The following is a 20,186-nucleotide window of genomic DNA, read 5'->3' on the forward strand; positions in this document are numbered from 1 at the left end:
GAGAGTAAAATTAAAGCCCAGTGCAATGAAGACTGTGCCTACATGATGTCAAACAGGCAAATGTTGGAAACAGTTAGTTTGGCTGAATGCACCAATGTTTTGTCTGGAGATTCTGATCAAGTTGACACAGACTAAAAGTCTTTTCCAAGGTCATCCTAGAGGCTGCCAGCACTGAGATCACTGCAGAAACCCCGGAGTTCTACAGCCATCCCCCTCCTTGCTATTGCCAAAACAGATTCTTTCTTGTCTGCACAAGATTAGAAGTTGTTTTCTCCTTGTTTTTCTTGCCCTTCATGAATGACCCCTTAAGTTTGCTAAAGGATTGTGCAACTTCAACGGAGCACCTGTGAGGACATGGGGAATGTGGTTGTGTTGAGCAATCACTAGTGTTGGGGTGCTTGGCGGTGAGATCTGGCACCTGAGCCAGCTGCAGTCAGAGGGAGAAAGGGTGGCTTCACCTTGGCTTTGTGACATGCCCTCAGAAGCCAAGAAATCACTGCGCAATTTTTAGGTTGTTAGAATTTATCTCTTTCCTGAGTCTGTCCCAAAAGCCCAAAGCTTGCAACATCTTATTTCCTGTTTGGGGATTTCCTGAAATCAAAACTAAGACTTTGGCCCCGGTAAAGAAACCAATAGAAAGCCTCTTTTTCTGGAATTATGCTGTGTGCATCAGCTCCACTGCACAATTCTGCTTCGCCAACTTAACACTATTTTTGTATCTCCTCAGAAAGTGCATTTTTTACTCTCTTTCTTCATTATCCATACAGCTCTGTTATTCGTTATTGTCATTCCCTCCCGCAACTTTTTGAAAATTTGAAAGCCTCTTATTATAGTAAAATTTGTTTGGTGTGTTGTTGGTGTTTCAAAAGATAGGCAGAATATGAATTTTGGAGAACGATGTCATATTTGTCAGGGTTCTTCAGTGAAACAGAACCAATAGGAGATTGCATATAGATAAGAAGATTTATTATGGAATTGGCTCATTCAGTTATGAAGGTCAAGAAATCCCACCATCTGTTCCACAATCTGGAGAAGAGGAGGGTTGGTGGTATAATTCCCTGTAAGTCCGAAGGCCTAAGAATCAGAGGAGCTGCTGATGTAAGCCCCAGTTTGAGTCTGAGGGCAGTAGAAGGGTAATTCCCAGTCTGAATCTGAAGGCCCAAGAACCTGGAGTAACAATGCATGAAGGCAGAAGATGGATGTTCCAACTCAAGAATAGAGAGATAATTCAATCTTCTTGGCCTTTTTGTTCTATCTAAGCCCTCAGTGGATTAAATAATGCCTGTTTTCATTGGCGATCTTTTTTACTCAGTCTACTGAGTCAAATGCTGATCTATTCTGGAAACATTTTCACAGACACACCCAGAAATATTTTACCAGCAACCTGAGCATTGCTTAGCTCTGTCAAGTTGGCATATAAAATTAACCATCACATGTTATCTTCTATAATTGCAAAAATAAAGAAAATTTTGGATAAGAATCAAATTAGAGAGAATAACAGACTTGACTAATGGCATCTTTGTTTCTTAGATCTGAGACTCATATGGGGAGGAGCATAACAAGTAGGGCATGGGGGATGACATCATATGCTATTTTTCTTTGAACTTTATAGTCATTTCCCATAACTATGATCATGGTTTACCATAGTGTTGCTTCCAAAATCCCAACAGTGCTTTTTTCTGAACTTTTGTTGTTTACACAAATATGTGATCTTTACTTCACAGTGCTTTGTGAGCCTTATTCTGCCAGTACCCACAATGGAGAAAGGGAAGTACTTTTGGATGCAGAATTACAAGGGCATCCTGCAAACAAATCAGGTGAGAGACCACCACACCTAGGCTTTCCTATCAATGGGAGTATCTTTTAAGGCTTACACAGCTGCTGCAGGATTTTCCAAGTGTTTAATAAGTGCAAACCAGATTATTTATTTTCCAATATCAGTATTACATCTTCCTTTCTAAAGAGGGGAAAAACAGGCTCACTTATAAGTGCTGACAGAGGCTCCCTTCCGCTTGTAAAGAACTCATATTTATATTAAAGGTTGTAAGAGTACAACTGGATTTTTCCATATCAATGTGGAAAATGAGCAGCTTTTTCAGGAGTATTGCAAAAAAAAAATTGCAGCAGCCTCCATCGACTGATTTAAATGCTGATCTCTTCTGAACACTCCCTCACAGACACACCTAAAAATAATGTTTTGCCAGCTACCTGGGCATCCCTTAGTCCAGTCAAGATGATATAAAATTAACCATCATGCATTATCATAAACCAACTTGGGTTGAAATTTGGATCTGCCATTTGTTAGTTATATAACCTGGGATGTTATATTTATATTGATATGTCCTGCTTCATCATCTCAGACAACAACATCACATTTATTTTAATATGAGCTTCTATCTTTCCTGTCTCAAAAAGGTTTTGATCTTCTTTTCTAACTATTCTAATAAATCTAAGAATTTTTGGGGGCCTATTAGCCCAAGGAGTTGTTCTTGGTTACAGAGAGAAAACTAAAAAAATTAATCGGTACGTTAGAAGACTCCATTCTCTATCACCATTACACCCTTGCAAATATATATATATATATTTCTCTCTGTATATACCTCTTAAGTTTTCTTTTGTTTTCCCCTATTCCCTTTCCTCCTATTTTTCTCCTTCTCTTAATTCTCTCAATCCCAAAAATTTGTTGTAGATGCACATACATGTGCACATACACACACAGAACTACATAAAAAACTGTCCTGTAGACCTAGGTGTTAAAGCCTGAGTCACCACCCCAGACTCTGGTTTCCCAAATAATCTCCACTGATAGGCAACTGGTCTCCTCTCTAATAGGTTGCCTCGATCAGGGTTCTTTAGTCCATTAGAGATGTTCTAATAATGTTGAAGCTCAAAAAGAAGGGGGTCCATGAATCTAATCATGAGAAGGCAATCAGATAAATCTACATTATGGGATATTCTACAAGACAAGGCTGGGCGCAGTGGCTCATGCCTGTAATCCCAACACACTGGGAGGCCGAGGCGGGCAGATCACTTGAGTCCAGGAGTTCAAGACCAGCCTGGATAACATGGCAAAATCCCATCTCTCTATACAAAAAATACAAAAAACTTAGCCAGGTGTTGTGTTTCTGTAGTCCCAGTTACCTGTGAGGCTGAGGTGAGAGAATCACCTGAGCCCAGGAGGTATAGGCTGCAGTGAGCCAGGATGGTGCCACTGCACTCCAGCCTGGGCAACAGATCAAAACCATGTCTCAAAAATAAATAAGTAATAAATACATTTTTAAAAGGGATATTCTGTAAGACAAATGTTTTTGACTCTTCAGAAATGTCAGTGTCATAAAAGACCAAAACCAAAGTGAAACAAAGTAAAACAGGAGAACTGGTCTAGATTAACAGAGGGATGTGTAAAAAATACATGCAATTCTCAGTTGGATCTTGAATTGGAAAGAAAAAAGAAATATAGCAAATCATCATTGGGGCAGTTAGAAAACTATAAATATGGACTGTGCATTAAATAACAGTATTGTATCAGTGCTCAATTTATTAGGTGCAATAATGCTCTTGTGATTACTTAGAAGAATGTTACTGTCAGAATGTTCGTTCCCCTTCGAAGTTCATGTTGAAATCCTCACCTGCAAGATGATGGTATGAGAAGGTGTGGCCTCTAGGAGGTGATTAGATCATGAGGATGGAGCTCTCACGAATGGGATTAGTGATTAGTGTCCTTATAAAAGAGACCCAGAGTACTGGGCTCAGTCTGTAATCCCAGCACTTTGGAAGGCTGAAGCAGGTAGATTGCCTGAGCTCAGAAGTTTGAAACCAGCCTGGGCAACATGGCAAGACCCCATCTCTTAAAAAAAAAAAAAGCCAGGGAGACCCGCCAGAAACTCTCACTCATTTTGCAATGTGAGGTTATAGCAAAAAGAGGGTTGTTTATGAACCAGGAAGCAGTCCCGCACCAGACACCAAATCAGCTGGCACCTTGATTTTGGACTTCCCAGCCTCTAGAACTGTGGAAAATAAGTTTCTTTTCTTTGTAAGCCACCAAGCATATGACATTTTGTTATAGCAGCCGGAATAAACTAAGACAAATCACAGAAGATGGAGGGGTGAATTGTTACAATGGCTGCAACTTACTTTCAAACAGCAAAAAAATAAAGAGAAAGTAAAAGAGAGAACGCAAATGTGGCAAGATATTGTCAATTGATGAATCTAACTGAAGAACATTCAAGTGTTATTTATAGTATTCTTACATCTTTTTTGTACTTCCAAAACTTCTTCAAAATAAGATATGGGAAAATGGGTTTTGTAAGGTGAGGAAGAAGGATCTCTAAGTCTCAATGATTTGCTTTCCAAGAGTTTATGGCACCTATTCTCAAATTGCCACTTCTTCCTATAATTGACTTTTGACTTTTCCGTAACTAAGATGTCTGGTGAAGGCACTACCCTTTCCAAACACAGAAAATTACTCCCACCCTATAGAATAGAGGGAGCCTCAGTGCCTTACATCACCATATGTAAAGGGCTTGCACAAGAGGTTCCAGCTAGAATTCAGATCATCTCCACCAAGAGGCTTTGGATCTGCTCTACAGCCACAAAAAGAAACCATTGGCACATCTTAACTATTGACTTCTCACAATGAAAAGAAGTTTAAGATTGCACCCCACCGTGGATATATTATTTTCATTTTATTTTGTTTAGTATTATAAAGCAAGGAAATCAAAAACTATCTACCTCAGCCAGGTGCAGTGGCTTATGCCTGTAATCCCAGCACTTTGGGAGGCTGAGGCAGGCAGATCACCTGAGGTCAGGAGTTTGAGACCAGCCTGGCCAACATGGTGAAACCCCATCTCTACTAAAAATACAAAAATGAGACAGGCTTGGTGGTGCACACCTGTAATCCCAGCTCCTCAGGAGGCTGAGACAGGAGAATCACTTGAAACCGGGAGGCGGAGGCTGCAGTGAGCCAAGATCATGCCACTGTACTCCAGCCTGGGTGACAGAGCAAGACTCTGCCTCAAAAAAAAAAAAATTAAAAATTAAATAAAATAAAAATAAAAACAAAAACAAAAACAAAACAATCTACCTCAAATGGTTATTGTGTCAGATAAGGGCCATTATATATGACAGAATACAGCAAAGTGCCCGGCACACAGTGTACCCTTAATAAATATCAGTAACCTTTTTTCTCATCCAAGGATCTCATCACCAGAGACTGTTTCTGAACATAGTGGTACTGACTTTTCCTCCCCTACACCCCCTATAGCTCAAGTGACCACACATCCCAGTTTATGCTTATTGTCCTGGCTTAACTAATAGCGCCTCTTTCAATCTCAGAGTGCCCCAACTTGGATGATAAATTATAAGGTCACTCTACCTATTGTTGTATTCTTTCCAGAAAATGTATCCTGCTAAAAGGCACAGAGAGCTGCATGGTCTTTCTGAATAAAGGCTACCAAAATGTGTCTTCAATGGTAGCCCTGAAGTCACTGCAAAAATAACCACACAAGCAAACAAATTGGGAGGGGGTGCCCCAGCAGACACATTTTAATTTTATTGTGGAAGTGATGGAAGTGGTTCATCACTTACAGGTTAACCAAACATTTGAGGTGGATTTTAGACCACAGAAACAGGAAGTAGTAAACATCTGTGATGAAACTTTGATACTTCAAGATGCTTGTCCTAGGGACCAACATTTTCTCAGACTAGCAGATTATTTCCATGGTGAAAGAGTCTTATTAATGGTGTGTAAACTATATACATGATGACTGAAAGCAGCTCATAAGATAAAATTCATCACCTTTTCTGAGGCACTGAAGCTGAGTAAATATTGACTCACCCCAGCCTCTCTACTTAAGGTGAACAGATGTGGACTGGCTGGAGCAGAACTGCTTGCCCCTGTGGGCTCACCATAGTTATTTTCATCCTCCAAGCCCAAATTGCCCAGTGTTGACAGAAAAAAATGCCTCCTCTCCCAGGGAATAGGAATAAATACTGGTTTAAAAATAAAAAGGACTTATTCTGGACTTGCCAGCTCACTTCATATGTAAACTTTTAGTACTTTTAACACATCTCATTAATAATATAGCCCATTTAATATACTCTATAAATAGAATCCATTTGTATCACATTTCATGTTTCAAGTAAGAGTGACAGATATCCAGGAGGTAAATTATATCTCATGAGGCATCCACAAAACAGAAATAAAAGTTTCCTTGAAGTGGTTTACATTTTGCTAAAGCATTTCTGTTCTAATTCCCTGCTAGAATTAGAATGTAAGCTCTGTGGTGGCAGCGGTTTTGTGACTTCCATTCACTGCTGAATCCCATTTGCCCAAAATAATTCCTGGCACACAGTAAATGCTCAATAAAAATATATAGAATATGTTAATAAATTTCAGGCAGTTTAATATTCTGAGTAATGCAAAATAATCATAATTTCCTTGATACGGTTTTGAGGCACGTTCCTTAATACATTTTTTTTCTGTGTTTCCCAATTGGAAAAACCAAGGCTTCTTTTCATTCATTGATCGATAGCTCTGGTTATCTCTTATCCTATTCCAATTTTCAAATTAAAAAAAAATGATTTTTAAAATCTTCACTTAAGAGCAATCCCAAGACATGTAATTGTCAGACTCACCAAGCTTGAAATGAAGGAAAAAGTGTTAAGGGCAGCCATAGAGAAAAGTCAAGTTACCCACAAAGGGAAGCCCATCAGACTAAGAGCGGATCTCTTGGCAGAAACCCTACAAGCCAGAAGAGAGTGGGGGCCAATATTCAACATTCTTAAAGAAAAGAATTTTCAACCCAGAATTTCACATCCAGCCAAACTAAGCTTCATAAGTGAAGGAGAAATAAAATCCTTTACAGACAAGCAAATGCTGAGAGATTCTGTCACCACCAGGCCTGCCTTACAAGAGCTCCTGAAGGAAGCACTAAACATGGAAAGAAACAACTGGTACCAGCCACTGCAAAAACAGGACAAATTATAAAGACCATCGATGCTATGAAGAAACTGCATCAATTAATGGGCAAAACAACCAGCGAACATCATAATGACAGGATCAAATTCACACATAACAATATTAACCTTATATGTAAATGGGCTAAATGCCCCAATTAAGAGACACAGACTGGCAAATTGGATAGAGTTAAGACCCATCAGTTTGCTGTATTCAGGAGACCCATCTCACGTGCAAAGACACACATAGGCTTAAAATAAAGGGATGGAGGAAGATCTACCAAGCAAATGGAAAGCAAAAAAAAAAAAAAGCAGGGGTTGCAATCCTTGTCTCTGATAAAACAGACTTTAAACCAACAAAGATCAAAAGAGACAAAGAAGGCCATTACATAATGGTAAAGAGATCAATTCAACAAGAAGAGCTAACTATCCTAAATATAAATGCACCCAATACAGGAGCACCCAGATTCATAAAGCAAGTCCTTAGAGACTTACAAAGAGACTTAGACTCCTACACAATAATAATGGGAGACTTTAACACCCCACTGTCAACATTAGACAGATCAACGAGACAGAAGGTTAACAAGAATATCCAGGACTTGAACTCAGCTCTGCACCAAGCAGACCTAATAGACATCTACAGAACTCTACCCCAAATCAACAGAATATACATTCTTCTCAGGACCACATCACACTTATTCTAAAATTGACCACATAGTTGGAAGTAAAGCACTCCTCAGCAAATGTAAAAGAACAGAAATCACAACAAACTGTCTCTCAGACCACAGTGCAATCAAATTAAAACTCAGGATTAAGAAACTAACGCAAAACCGCACAACTACATGGAAACTGAACAACCTGCTCCTGAGTGACTACTGGGTAAATAACAAAATGAAGGGAGAAATAAAGATGTTCTTTGAAACCAATAAGAGCAAAGACAAAATGTACCAGAATCTCTGGAACACATTTAAAGCAGTGTGTAGAGGGAAATTTATAGCACTAAATGGTGACAAGAGAAAGCAGGAAAGATCTAAAATCGACACCCTAACATCACAATTAAACAAACTAGAGAAGCAAGAGCAAACAAATTCAAAAGCTAGCAGAAGACAAGAAATAACTAAGATCAGAGCAGAACTGAAGGAGACAGAGACACAAAAACCCTTCAAAAAATCAATGAATCCAGGAGTTGGTTTTTTGAAAAGATCAACAAAATTGATAGACCGCTAGCAAGACTAATAAAGAAGAAAAGAGAGAAGAATCAAATAGACGCAATAAAAAATGATAAAGGGATATCACCACTGATACCACAGAAATACAAACTACCATTAGACAATACTATAAACACCTCTACGCAAATAAACTAGAAAATCTAGAAGAAATGGATAAATTCCTGGACATATACACCCTCCCAAGACTAAATCAGGAAGAAGTTGAATCTCTGAATAGACCAATAACAGGCTCTGAAGTTGAGGCAATAATTAACAGCCTACCAACCAAAAAAAGTCCAGGACCAGACGGGTTCACAGCCAAATTCTACCACAGGTACGAAGAGGAGCTGATACTATTCCTTCTGAAACTATTCCAATCAATAAGAAAAGATGGAATACTCCCTAACTCATTTTAAGAGGCCAACACCATCCTGATACCAGAGCCTGGCAGAGACACAGCAAAAAAAAGAGAATTTTAGACCCATATCCCTGATGAACATCAGTGCAAAAATTCTCAGTAAAATACTGGCAAACCAAATCCAGCAGCACATCAAAAAGCTTATCCACCATGATCAAGTCAGCTTCATCCCTGGGATGCAAGGTTGGTTCAACATACACAAATCAATAAACATAATCCATCACATAAACAGAACCAATGACAAAAACCACATGATTATTGCAATAGATGCAGAAAAGGCCTTCAACAAAATTCAACAGCCCTTCATGCTAAAAATTCTCAATAAACTATTGATGGTATTCATGGAACGTATCTCAAAATAATAAGAGCTACTTATGACAAATCCACAGCCATTATCATACTGAATGGGCAAAAACTGGAAGCATTCCCTTTGAAAACTGGCACAAGACAGGGATGCCCTCTCTAACCACTCCTATTCAACATAGTGTTGGAAGTTCTGGTCAGGGCAATCACGCAAGAGAAAGAAATAGAGGGTATTCAATGAGGAAATGAGGAAGCCAAATTGTCCCTGTTTGCAGATGACATAATTGTATATTTAGAAAACCCCATCGTCTCAGCCCAAAATCTCCTTAAGCTGATAAACAACTTCAGCAAAGTCTCAGGATACAAAATCAATGTGCAAAAATCACAAGCATTCCTACACACCATTAACAGACAAACAGAGAGCCAAATCATGAGTGAACTGCCATTCAAAATTGCTACAAAGAGAATAAAATACCTAGGAATCCAACTTACAAGGGATGTGAAGGACCTCTTCAAGGAGATCTACAAACGACTGCTCAACGAAATAAAAGAGGACACAAACAAATGGAAGAATAGTCCATACTCATGGATAGGAAGAATCAATTATCGTGAAAATGGCCATACCACCCAAAGTAATTTATAGATTCAATGCCATCCCCATCAAGCTACCAATGACTTCCTTCACAGAATTGGAAAAAACTATTTTAAAGTTCATATGGAACCAAAAAGGAGCCAGCATTGCCAAGACAATTCTAAGCAAAAAGAACAAAGCTGGAGGCATCACGCTACCTGACTTCAAACTATACTACAAGGCTACAGTAACCAAAACAGCATGGTACTGGTACCAAAACAGATATATAGACCAATGGAATAGAACAGAGGCCTCAGAAATAACACTAGACATCTACAATCATCTGATCTTTGACAAACCTGACAAAAATAAGAAATGGGAAAAGGATTCCCTATTTAATAAATGGTGCTGGGAAAACTGGCTAGTTATATGTAGAAAGTTGAAACTGGATCCCTTCCTCACACCTTATACAAAAATTAATTCAAGATGGATTAAAGACTTAAATGTTAGACCTAAAACCATAAAAACCCTAGAAGAAAACCTAGGCAATACCATTGAGGACATACACATGGGCAAGGACTTCATGACTAAAACACTAAAAGCAATGGCAACAAAAGCCAAAATAGACAAATGGGATCTAATGGCTTCTGCACGGCAAAAGAAACTACCATTAGAGTGAACAAGCAACCTACAGAATGGGAGAAAATTTTTGCAATCTACCCTTCGGACAAAGGGCTAATATCCAGAATCTATAAATAACTCATACAAATTTACAAGAAAAAAACAACCCCATCAAAAAGTGGGAAAAGGATATGAACAAACACTTCTCAAAAGAAGACATCTATGCAGCCAACAGACACATGAAAAAATGCTCATCATCACTGGTCATCAGAGAAATGCAAGTCAAAACCACAATGAGATACCATCTCACGCCAGTTAGAATGGCGATCATTAAAAAGTCAGGAAACAACAGATGCTGGAGAAGATGTGGAGAAATAGTAATGCTTTTACACTGTTGGTGGGAGTGTAAATTAGTTGAACCATTGTGGAAGACAGTGTGGCGATTCCTCAAGGATCTAGAACTAGAATTGCCATTTGACCCAGCAATCCCATTACTGGGTATATACCCAAAGGATTATAAATCATGCTAAATCATGCTACTATAAAGACACATGCACACGTATGTTTACTGCGGCGCTATTCCCAATAGCAAAGACTTGGAACCAACCCAAATGTCCATCAGTTATAGACTGGATTAAGAAACTGTGGCATGTATACACTATGGAATATTATGCAGCCATAAAAAGGATGAGTTCATGTCCTTTGCAGGGACATGGACAAAGCTGGAAACCATCATCCTCAGTAAACTATCCCAAGGACAGAAAACCAAGCACCACATGTTCTCACCCATAGGTGGGAATTGAACAACGAGATCACTTGGACACAGGGCAGGCAACATCACACACCGGGGCCTGTGGGAGGGATAGCATTAGGAGAAATACTTAGTGTAAATGATGAGTTGATGGGTGCAGCAAACCAACATGTCACATGTATACCTAAGTATCAAACCTGAATGTTGTGCACATGTACCCTAGAACTTAAAGTATATATATATAAAAAAAAAAAAACCTTCATTTATAGAACTTCTCAACTAAAAAAAAAAAAGTATTTAACTTGTAAAAATTGCCCTCTCCAGTACTTAACACTTCCTTCTTTAGAATTATAAAAACAAATGATAAACAAACTAAAAACATTATTCCACATCATTATTTCTGCATTTATTCAGTGTCAAAAGTAACATTTGTTAATATTACCACCAATCTCCTCAGGAAAATCTTTTAAAGTATTACGAAGTTGTCAAGCTCAATATGGTGGATATTCATTTTCCCAAATTTCACTTTTCACTTGAAAGCTGAGATTTTTATCATTGGCAACAAATTCTGTCTCTTAAAGTGACAGGCTCACTTTGTTTTCACAAAAATTATTGACAAAAACACAAGACTGAGTAAGCATAATTTGTCAGATTTTTTAAGTAAAAATCATATTCCATGGAAAAAGCAGTTAGTTCAGCTCACAACTCAATCACACAAGCACTGTGAGACTCCTATTATACTGTGATATAGAGCACAAGTGCTTTACTCTTATTTTTGTCACACAGAATATTAAAAAGACATGTACTGGCCGGGTGTGGTGGCTCACCTGAGGTCAGGAGGTTGAGACCAGCCTGGTCAACAAGGAGAAACCCTGTCTCTACTGAAAATAGAAAATAAAAAATAAAATAAAATAAGATAAAAAAGATATGCTCTTAAAGGTCAAGATGTAATAAAATTCATCATTTATATTGCTTCAATAAGGGCATTCTTATGTAAAACTGACTTTTTTCCCCCATGAGGGGACTCATCAGATTAATTTACTCCATTTATATAAGAAGCAACTTATGTTACATTCATTCCAAAAGCTCTTGGGATAATATCCTAACCCAAAATCATTACTATTACCCCTACCTACAGTAATAGTCTTTAAATGTAATTACTTTCATAATCAGTTTTAAAAAAAAGAAGTTTAAAATTTCAAATATTCATAACGGCCTATTTGGGCTAGTTGAATCATCTTCTCTGGTAAGCTGGGGTGGATGATGTGGTTATGGCTTGCCTGGGAAATAAAATAAACAATAAATTTTTGACCTAATGCTCAAAATGCCCTTGGAGGCATTAATCAATTCCAGTTCTGACTCATTTCAGAGGCTTAGAGACAATAATTTAACTGCTCGTGTCACTGTTCCAGGAGGATACAAAGGGGCAAGGGTAATATAGCAGGGAGGAGGCCTCAGGAAGATAAAAGAAGGTCTCTCCTGGCCGGGCGCGGTGGCTCACGCCTGTAATCCCAACACTTTGGGAGGCCAAGGTGGGCAGATCACTAGGTTAGGAGATCGAGACCATCCTGGCTAACACGGTGAAACCCCGTCTCTACTGAAAATATAAAAAATTAGCCTGGCGTGGTGGCAGGCGCCTGAGCTACTCCAGAGGCTGAGGCAGGAGAATGGTGTGAATCCGGGAAGCGGAGCTTGCAGTGAGCCAAGATCACACCGCTGCACTCCAGCCTGGGTGACAGAGTGAGACTCTGTCTCAAAAAAAAAAAAAAAGGTTTCTGCTGGTCATGACTGGTCATATGCTCGTTGGGATACAGCCATACCTCTGCCTGACCAGAGGCTTGGGTGTTAAGCCCAATGAGTTGAGAGGACAAAAATTCTAAAGAGTCACTTCTCCTTGATGCCTCTGCCCCTTGCCGATCTCCTTAATTGGGCCTACTACCAGCACCAATGGGGTTGCTAAGTTAATGGGTTGAATCCCAGGATATTAGTGGGGTTACATTTTACTAGTGAGAAAGGTTAATATGACTTAAAAGTAAGTTCCCACGCATTGTACTCCATATTCTCGCATCCATATCACATGGAGAGCAAGAGAGGGCTTGTCTCTTAGGAGAAAGGCTGATCAGGCTCCTCTTCTTCTCCTTCTTCAGTTGATCTTCAGTATGAGCAAGCAGGGTCAAGACCTACAGATCTAGTCATTTTTCTCTCCTCTTTCTTATTGTAAGCACATTGAATAGACTAGTCCCAAGATTCAGAATTGGGAAATGGAAAGACAGTAAAAGATTCTCTCCTAGTTAGACTTCAAATCTAAATAACATGCTCAGCTCCAGCTTATACAAGAAATCAGTGTACTGCATTTATGTGGTTTGCAAAGCTACTATAAAGAGGCTGTTTGAGTCTCATTATCCTAATAAGAGTTTTGTGCAAAACTCCACCAGAAATCCCATGGAGGGCGGGAAGAGTCAGAGAACAATTTAAGCTTTCCTCAGTCCTTGGTTTTAACACCATCATAATATCAAAGAGCCCTACCCAAAACCCTTCACACCTGTCTCTCCTATGTCTTACTCCTATCAGCAGTGGCGCCTAGTATAACACCTATTTTGTAACACGATAAATGTGTACCACCCCAGGTACTATCATCAATGATTCCCTTTCTCTGGACAAATCTCAATCAAGCTCTTCAAACACAAAAGGGTACTGACTACAGATAGTAACCACTACAACCAGCATCTATTGAGCTTAGTGAACACCAGCTTATTTAATCATCACAATAACCTCACGGGGGGTTGGATATTATAACATCCATTTTACAGACGAGCAAACTGAATCTTAGAAATGCCAAATAACTTGACCAAGATAATAAAGCCAGTATGCTGCACAGTGACAACTAGATATTTCTTTTTTTTTTTTTTTTTTTTTTTTTTTTTGAAACGGAGTCTCACTCTGTCACCCAGGCTGGAGTGCAGCGGCACGATCTGGGCTCACTGCTGGCTCTGCCTCCCGGGTTCACGCCATTCTCCTGCCTCAGCCTCCCGAGTAGCTGGGACTACAGGCACCCACCACCATGCCCGGCTAATTTTTTGTATTTTTAGTAGAGACAGGGTTTCACTGTGTTAGCCAGGATGGTCTCGATCTCCTGACCTCATGATCTACCTGCCTCGGCCTCCCAAAGTGCTGGGATTACAGGCGTGAGCCACCGCGCCCGGCCAAAACTAGATATTTCTTAGAGTCATCATTCTATATCCCCTCTGAGTTTTTCAGGCATTTTTATGTCTGTAATCAAAAACAACAAGATATATGCTGATATTAGAATTATACAGTAAAGATATTACCATTAAAAATAAAGATTAAAAGAAAGAAATTTTCTAAGGAAAATTATTTGTAAAATATCCAGGATTGCAAAATTACCTGAAACCAACTAACCACCACTATTCTTGGTCTATTAATTTCTAAATAGTATACTTTGAAGATTCCAAGGAAGACATATGTCACTTATCCAAAGTTGTACTCATCTTGCTTTTAGGGTAATCAACATAATTCAGTGAAAATTAACTCTATACTGATGCTATAGACTGAATTCTGTGTTTCCCCAACATTCATGTTAAAATTCTAACCCCCAGTGTGATGGCATTAGGAGGAGGAGACTTTGGAGAGTGAGGTCATAATGATGGAGACTGCTGAGAGTTCTGTCACCCCTTCTGCCACATAAGGACACAGCAAGAAGACAGCCATCTATGAACCAGGAAGTGGGCTCTCCCAGACAACAAATCTGCCGGCACCTTGATCTTGTACTTCCCAGCCTCCAGAACTGTGAGCAATAAACTTCTGTTGCTTATAAGCCACCCAGTCTATCGTATTCTGTTATAGCAGCCTGAGCTCCTAATGAATTGTCATCTTTAGCAGGACTAATGTCCTATTAATGACTTTTTTAAATGCACATTTTCCTGGGCATTTTACTGGGCAGGTCGGCACTGTGCTTGGATTCATAGTCTTCTATAGATAATGAGCAGGTTCATCTATGTGTAATATACAATGTGTGGCTGAAGGAATGATGTTCATTTTTGCTTACGTCTTCTACGCATAGAACACTATACGTTTCCAATCTGTTACTAACAAATGATAACAACCCCAACTGATATTCTAGTTACTAGAATCTAGTTCTTAACAGCAACAAAGAAGCCAGTCAGCATTCAGGTTCCAAAATACATTTGCTACATGATCAAGGGTCAAGGTTGCATTCATTTTTAGGCAAAGACTATTAACTAGCATTAGTGATCATTTTCTCCAACATTTCTGAAAAGGCTTCTGACTACTTTGTCATATGGCTTTAAAAAATTAGTCCTTGAATGGCTAGGCGCAGTGGCTCATGCCTGTAATCCCAGCACTTTGGGAGGCCAAGGTGGGTGGGTCACTTAAGGGCAGGAGTTCAAGACCAGCCTGGCCAATATGCTGAAACCCCATCTCTACTAAAAAAATACAAAAAAATTGTCCGGACCTGGTGGCAGGAGTCTGTAATCCCAGCTACTTGGGAGGCTGAGGCAGGAGAATTGTTTGAACCTGGGAGGTGGAGGTTGCAGTGAGCTGAGATCACACCACTGCACTCCAGCCTAGATGATAGAACAAGACTTCGTCTCAAAAAAAATAAAGTTCTTGAAAACAATCCAAGTAAAGTGTTCTGAAGGACGAAGCAAAATGTTGCATTGTACAAACTCTTTCACAGCCATGAGGCATTCCTCACAACAGTCCTGTGAGGGAGGTTGCTTTCTTAGAATATTTCACAAACAGAGACAGTGAGGTAAAGTGAAAGGTATGGCAAAATGGGATCAACATAGATTAATGATTTTATTTCACTAAATTTGTTCAGGGATACATACTTCAGAAACGCTTAGAGAGGATTTTATCTATGGACTTGATGAAGAACTAAGATGGAACGAGACTGCCTGAAAAGTTGAGGTTTAAGACATACATGCAGCCGCATAAGCACTGGGTATTTGCTTAAGGCATTTATGGAGGAGAACTGAAGTTATCATGATAATATCTTGCCAGAGGCACAAATCACCTCTCAGGCTTTCTTTTGAGGGTTCAAAAACAAAAAACAACTCACTTCATTTTATATGCAATTTAAAATCTGATCTTTAACAAGCAATCCCCCTTTCCAGTCTTTATTTATTTAATATTATCAAATAAAATGGCAGAGAGAAATTCTCTTTCATCCTCAATACTACCCATTAAGTATGCTCCTTCCTCCAAACAGCGTGCTTCCCTTGAATAATATACAGCGGTTCCAAAATAGTTTGTTACCCTCTTTAGTAAAAACATCTACAAAATTAAATTTCTTAAATGTTGATGAACAATTAAGAGTGTTACACAGGGAAAAAAAACAAAAACAAAAAACCTTCCAAGACCAGCCCAATCACTTCTTTTTAGATGTAAAAACTAAGGCCCATGGAGGTTAAGAGACATGTCCAAGATCATATTTAGTTAATGAAAGAGATGGGATTAGGAAGAACCCAGTTATAGACACCTTCTCTCACCCAATGTGATCCTTCTGGCTTCTATAAGGAGGTATTGGTTTTCGTTCTCCTTTCTCAATGCTGGCTGACAAAGCCCAGCCAGAGCTACCTAATGAAGATACTGCTCACTGCCAAGCACACCAAGGGCACAGTCTTCAATAGGAGCCAAAGCTAAGGAGGCACTTGTCAATTCCCCCTCATGCCATGACACAAACATGAGCATCACAGACTCTTCCTGTCCTCTGGCTGCCTTCTGAGGCTTGCAGCTTTCCATAATGAAGAATAGAAACTGTGACACAACAGTGGCAACAGGCTTTTAGTATCATCTAGAAGCCTCCCCTCCCTCACATGGAAAGAAAACGTGAACCAGTGTTTTCCTCCTTGTCTTCTGAGGTGCTCCAGTAGATGCCCCAGACAGGACAGCTCAACCTTCTCTGTGGCAGGATCAGAAATGACAGGAAATGCTTACAAACTGAATGCTGGTGGCTGCCACCATGACAGGCTGCGCATCATCCTACGAACAGACAAATCAGCTTCAGCACAGTTGGAGTTCCTGGGGGTATTCACTTCTACTCTTGCGCTGCTCAAAATGTCCAGGCTGTCCAGACTGAATCATAATCATAGCAATTCTTGATATTATTCTGCTCAGCAGAAGGGATAAGTGGTAACATCTCACTAATCAAAACACACAGGAGTTACTGTGTCTTTACAAGACATTCTACTTTGAAGGGAAAATGGGAGGCGATAGGGCAAGGCATAACTAAAGAAGGTTAGAGAGTTGGCTCAGGGTATGAAGAAGAAGGTAGACACACATATGTTCTTTTCACTTGAAGAGTGGATAGCGGATAAACTTGAAACAGCTTTTATTACTCACTTACGTCCCTGGAAACCAACAGATGGGATCTCTCATTTCCAAGTTCTAATGTATTTCATGGTCATGCTCAGCTGCAGGACACCGGGTTTGCCAAATACCAATAAGCTGTTGAGAATGAGGTGAGTATCAAGAATCTACAGCTAGATTGTCTCCCTCCACTGCACAAGGAAAGTGCTCACTTTAGGTGAATTTCCACAAAAGGCAGTAAATATGTGGGTCCACAGACATGGACATGGAAGATAACCAGTGTTCATAAGAAATATTTCCTTTTTTAGTATAAAAAATATAGAGGCAACCCCTAAGGGTAATTTACATCTACTCTTTGAAAGGGCTCATTATGAGTACTGCAGCAACTAATTATTATCCTGCTGGATAGTCAACAGAATAGCTATTATGTTCAAATATTAAGGCAACCTAGAAAATAAATCTCAAGAAGGCTCTAGTCTGTTTCATTCTGATCGTTTTTGAAATCAGTCCTTGAATACTAGGCCCCAAAACTCTTGAGATGAAAAGTTTTGATTCCTATCAACCAGCCACCTTAGTGCCTGGGCTTCTTTCTTGGATTGTTCAAAGCTGGATATCCACATCTCTCGCAAAGAGCTCAAAGGTAGAGCCCGGAGTGGTGAGAAAGCAAACACCGTGGGCTTTGGGCAACTCAGGTGGGTATCTTCTGCCTCCCATCTTTTGGGTGGTAAGCCCTGCATGAAGAGAAGAGAGAAATGAATCAAAAACATGTGATAAGGAAGCACAATTCCCGTGTTCCCATCTCACAATAATGCAACGCAGCCCAGACTTTCCTTAAAGCAACAGCTTTACCCCATGGGGATAAAGCATGGGAAAGAAAGCATCTCACATATTGCCTCACTTAATTCTTATGGCAAGCATATTAAATAGGTGCTACTACCCCATTTTACAGGAGTGGAAACTAAAGCACAAAAAAGTTACCTAAATTGCCCCAAACAGTATATACTTAAGATCGAATGTCGTTCTCTTTAGATTCTAAAGCCTCCCCCTCTCTCTGGTTATTTATCTGTTGATTTTTTTATTCCTTTTCCCCCTATTATCCCACCCCTACCCTCCTCCCCATAGGCAAATATTTTAAGATATTTAACACAGTTCTTTATATTTGCATGTAAGTGTATTTGAATACTCATTGCGAAATGTGTTCTCAATCTCTGGGCATTTATTTTTAATATACTTATATGTTATTGTATATCACATTTGTTTGCTACTTTTTTACCACGCACTGTTTTTACGTTTATCTATGTTGTCACATGTTACAACTAATCCCTTGTTTTTAATATATTTCCACTGCACTCAACTGTCCCCAGTACTAAGATGTTTCCACCCAACAATAATGATACCTGACATTTGCATAATACCTCCCAGCTTCAAAATGCCGCCACAAGCTTGGTCTGTGCTCAGTCTCGGCTTATTTCCATGGTCTCCTAACTAACCCCTTGATTCTACATTTGATCCTCTGCAGGCTGCACTCAGCAGCCCTTCTCATTCCAAGTTAAAGTCTAAGTCCTTAAAATGGCCTACATGTTCAGGATTTGACCTTCCAATAATTTAGAAGCGAGAAAGGGAGAAAATTTTTAAAAAGTAAAAGAGAAAAAGGGGAGACAGAAAAACTCCAGAATAACAGAGTGAACACACATATCCAATTTCATTTCCTCCAGAAACGCCATTAAAATGAGAGTAAAAGGACTGTTCTTGAAAGGCATTAACCTGTAAGAATTGGGAGAATGGAAGAGGGCAGATGAGTAACAAAACATAGAACAGGAAAATTAACAACTTCACAGTGGGAAAACCTAGCACATACCACCTGAACCAAGCAATCAAAGCTAATGTTACCAGTTACACATTATGTTGGTATAATGCATCCCCTGATACAGGGGTCCTCAGCACCCAAGTCATGAACCAGTACTGTTCCGTAGCCTATTAGAAATAGGGCTGCAGAGCAGGAGGTGAGCAGCACGCACGTGAGCATTGCTGCCTGAGCTCTGCCTCCTGTCAGATCATCAGCGGCATTAGATTGTCCTAAGAGGGTGAACCTTATTGTGAACTGCACACACGAGGAATCCAGCTTGCTCACTCCTTATAAGCGTCTAATCCCCCACCCACCCACCGGTTTGTGGAAAAACTGTCTTCCACAAAATCAGTCTCTGGTGCCAAAAAGGTTGGGAACAGCTGCCCTAACAGGATGCAGTGAGAACACGTTTACCTCAGTGGTATTATTCCCCAAAATCCATAACCCAAGTGTTAACATGAGAAGACATTAGACAAACCATATGAAGGGACATTCTACAAAATACTGACTAGTACTCTTCAAAAGTTATTAAAAATAAGAAAAAGCTTGCCATCAGAGACTGGAGGAGACTAATGAAATGTGCTGGCTTAATTACAGCCTGGTATCCTGGATTTGATCCTAGAGCAGACAGAGGATGTTACAGAAATATGGCCAAATACGACTGAAGAGAAATATGACTAGACTCTACAGTTTAGCTAGCAGTAATGTGCCAATATGAATTTCTTATTGGTGACAAATGTACCACAGTTACATAAAATGACAGCATAAGGGGAAGCCAGGGAAAGGGCATACAGAACTCTGAACTATCTTTAAAATGTTCTGTAAACAAAATTAAGTTTTTTTAGTAAAAGACAATGGCAAAATGCCTTCAAAATTCTGAGAAAAATGGATGTACATTTTAGTGGTTTATAGTCAGCTAACCTATTGCTTAAATTCAGGGTAGAATGAAGACATTTTCTTTCCTTTCTTTCTTTTTTTTTTTTTGAGAGGGAGTCTCGCTGTGTCCCCCAGGCTGGAGTGCAGTGGCGCGATCTCGGCTCACTGCAACCTCCGCCTCTTGGGTTCCAGTGAGTCTCCCGCCTCAGCCTCCCAAGTAGCTGAGACTACAGGTGCCTGCCACTATGTCCGGCTAATTTTTTTTTTTTTTTTTTTTTTTTTTG

The 20,186-nt window shown here is 39.6% G+C and overlaps 1 protein-coding gene across 1 annotated transcript in view; it reads right to left on the reverse strand.

The window, feature by feature from the left end:
• Positions 1-15,644: 15,644 nt before the first annotated feature.
• Positions 15,645-20,186, reverse strand: part of FUT10 (fucosyltransferase 10) — a 113,527-nt gene continuing 108,985 nt past the window's right edge. Inside the window, exon 5 of the mRNA XM_005563034.4 lies at positions 15,645-17,911. Coding sequence (XP_005563091.3) covers positions 17,684-17,911 — 228 coding nt within the window. The 3' untranslated portion in view covers positions 15,645-17,683. The remainder of the gene's footprint in view (positions 17,912-20,186) is intronic.

Source organism: Macaca fascicularis, chromosome 8, assembly GCF_037993035.2.
Source record: "Macaca fascicularis isolate 582-1 chromosome 8, T2T-MFA8v1.1".
In the NCBI taxonomy this organism is placed as follows: Eukaryota; Metazoa; Chordata; class Mammalia; order Primates; family Cercopithecidae; genus Macaca; species Macaca fascicularis.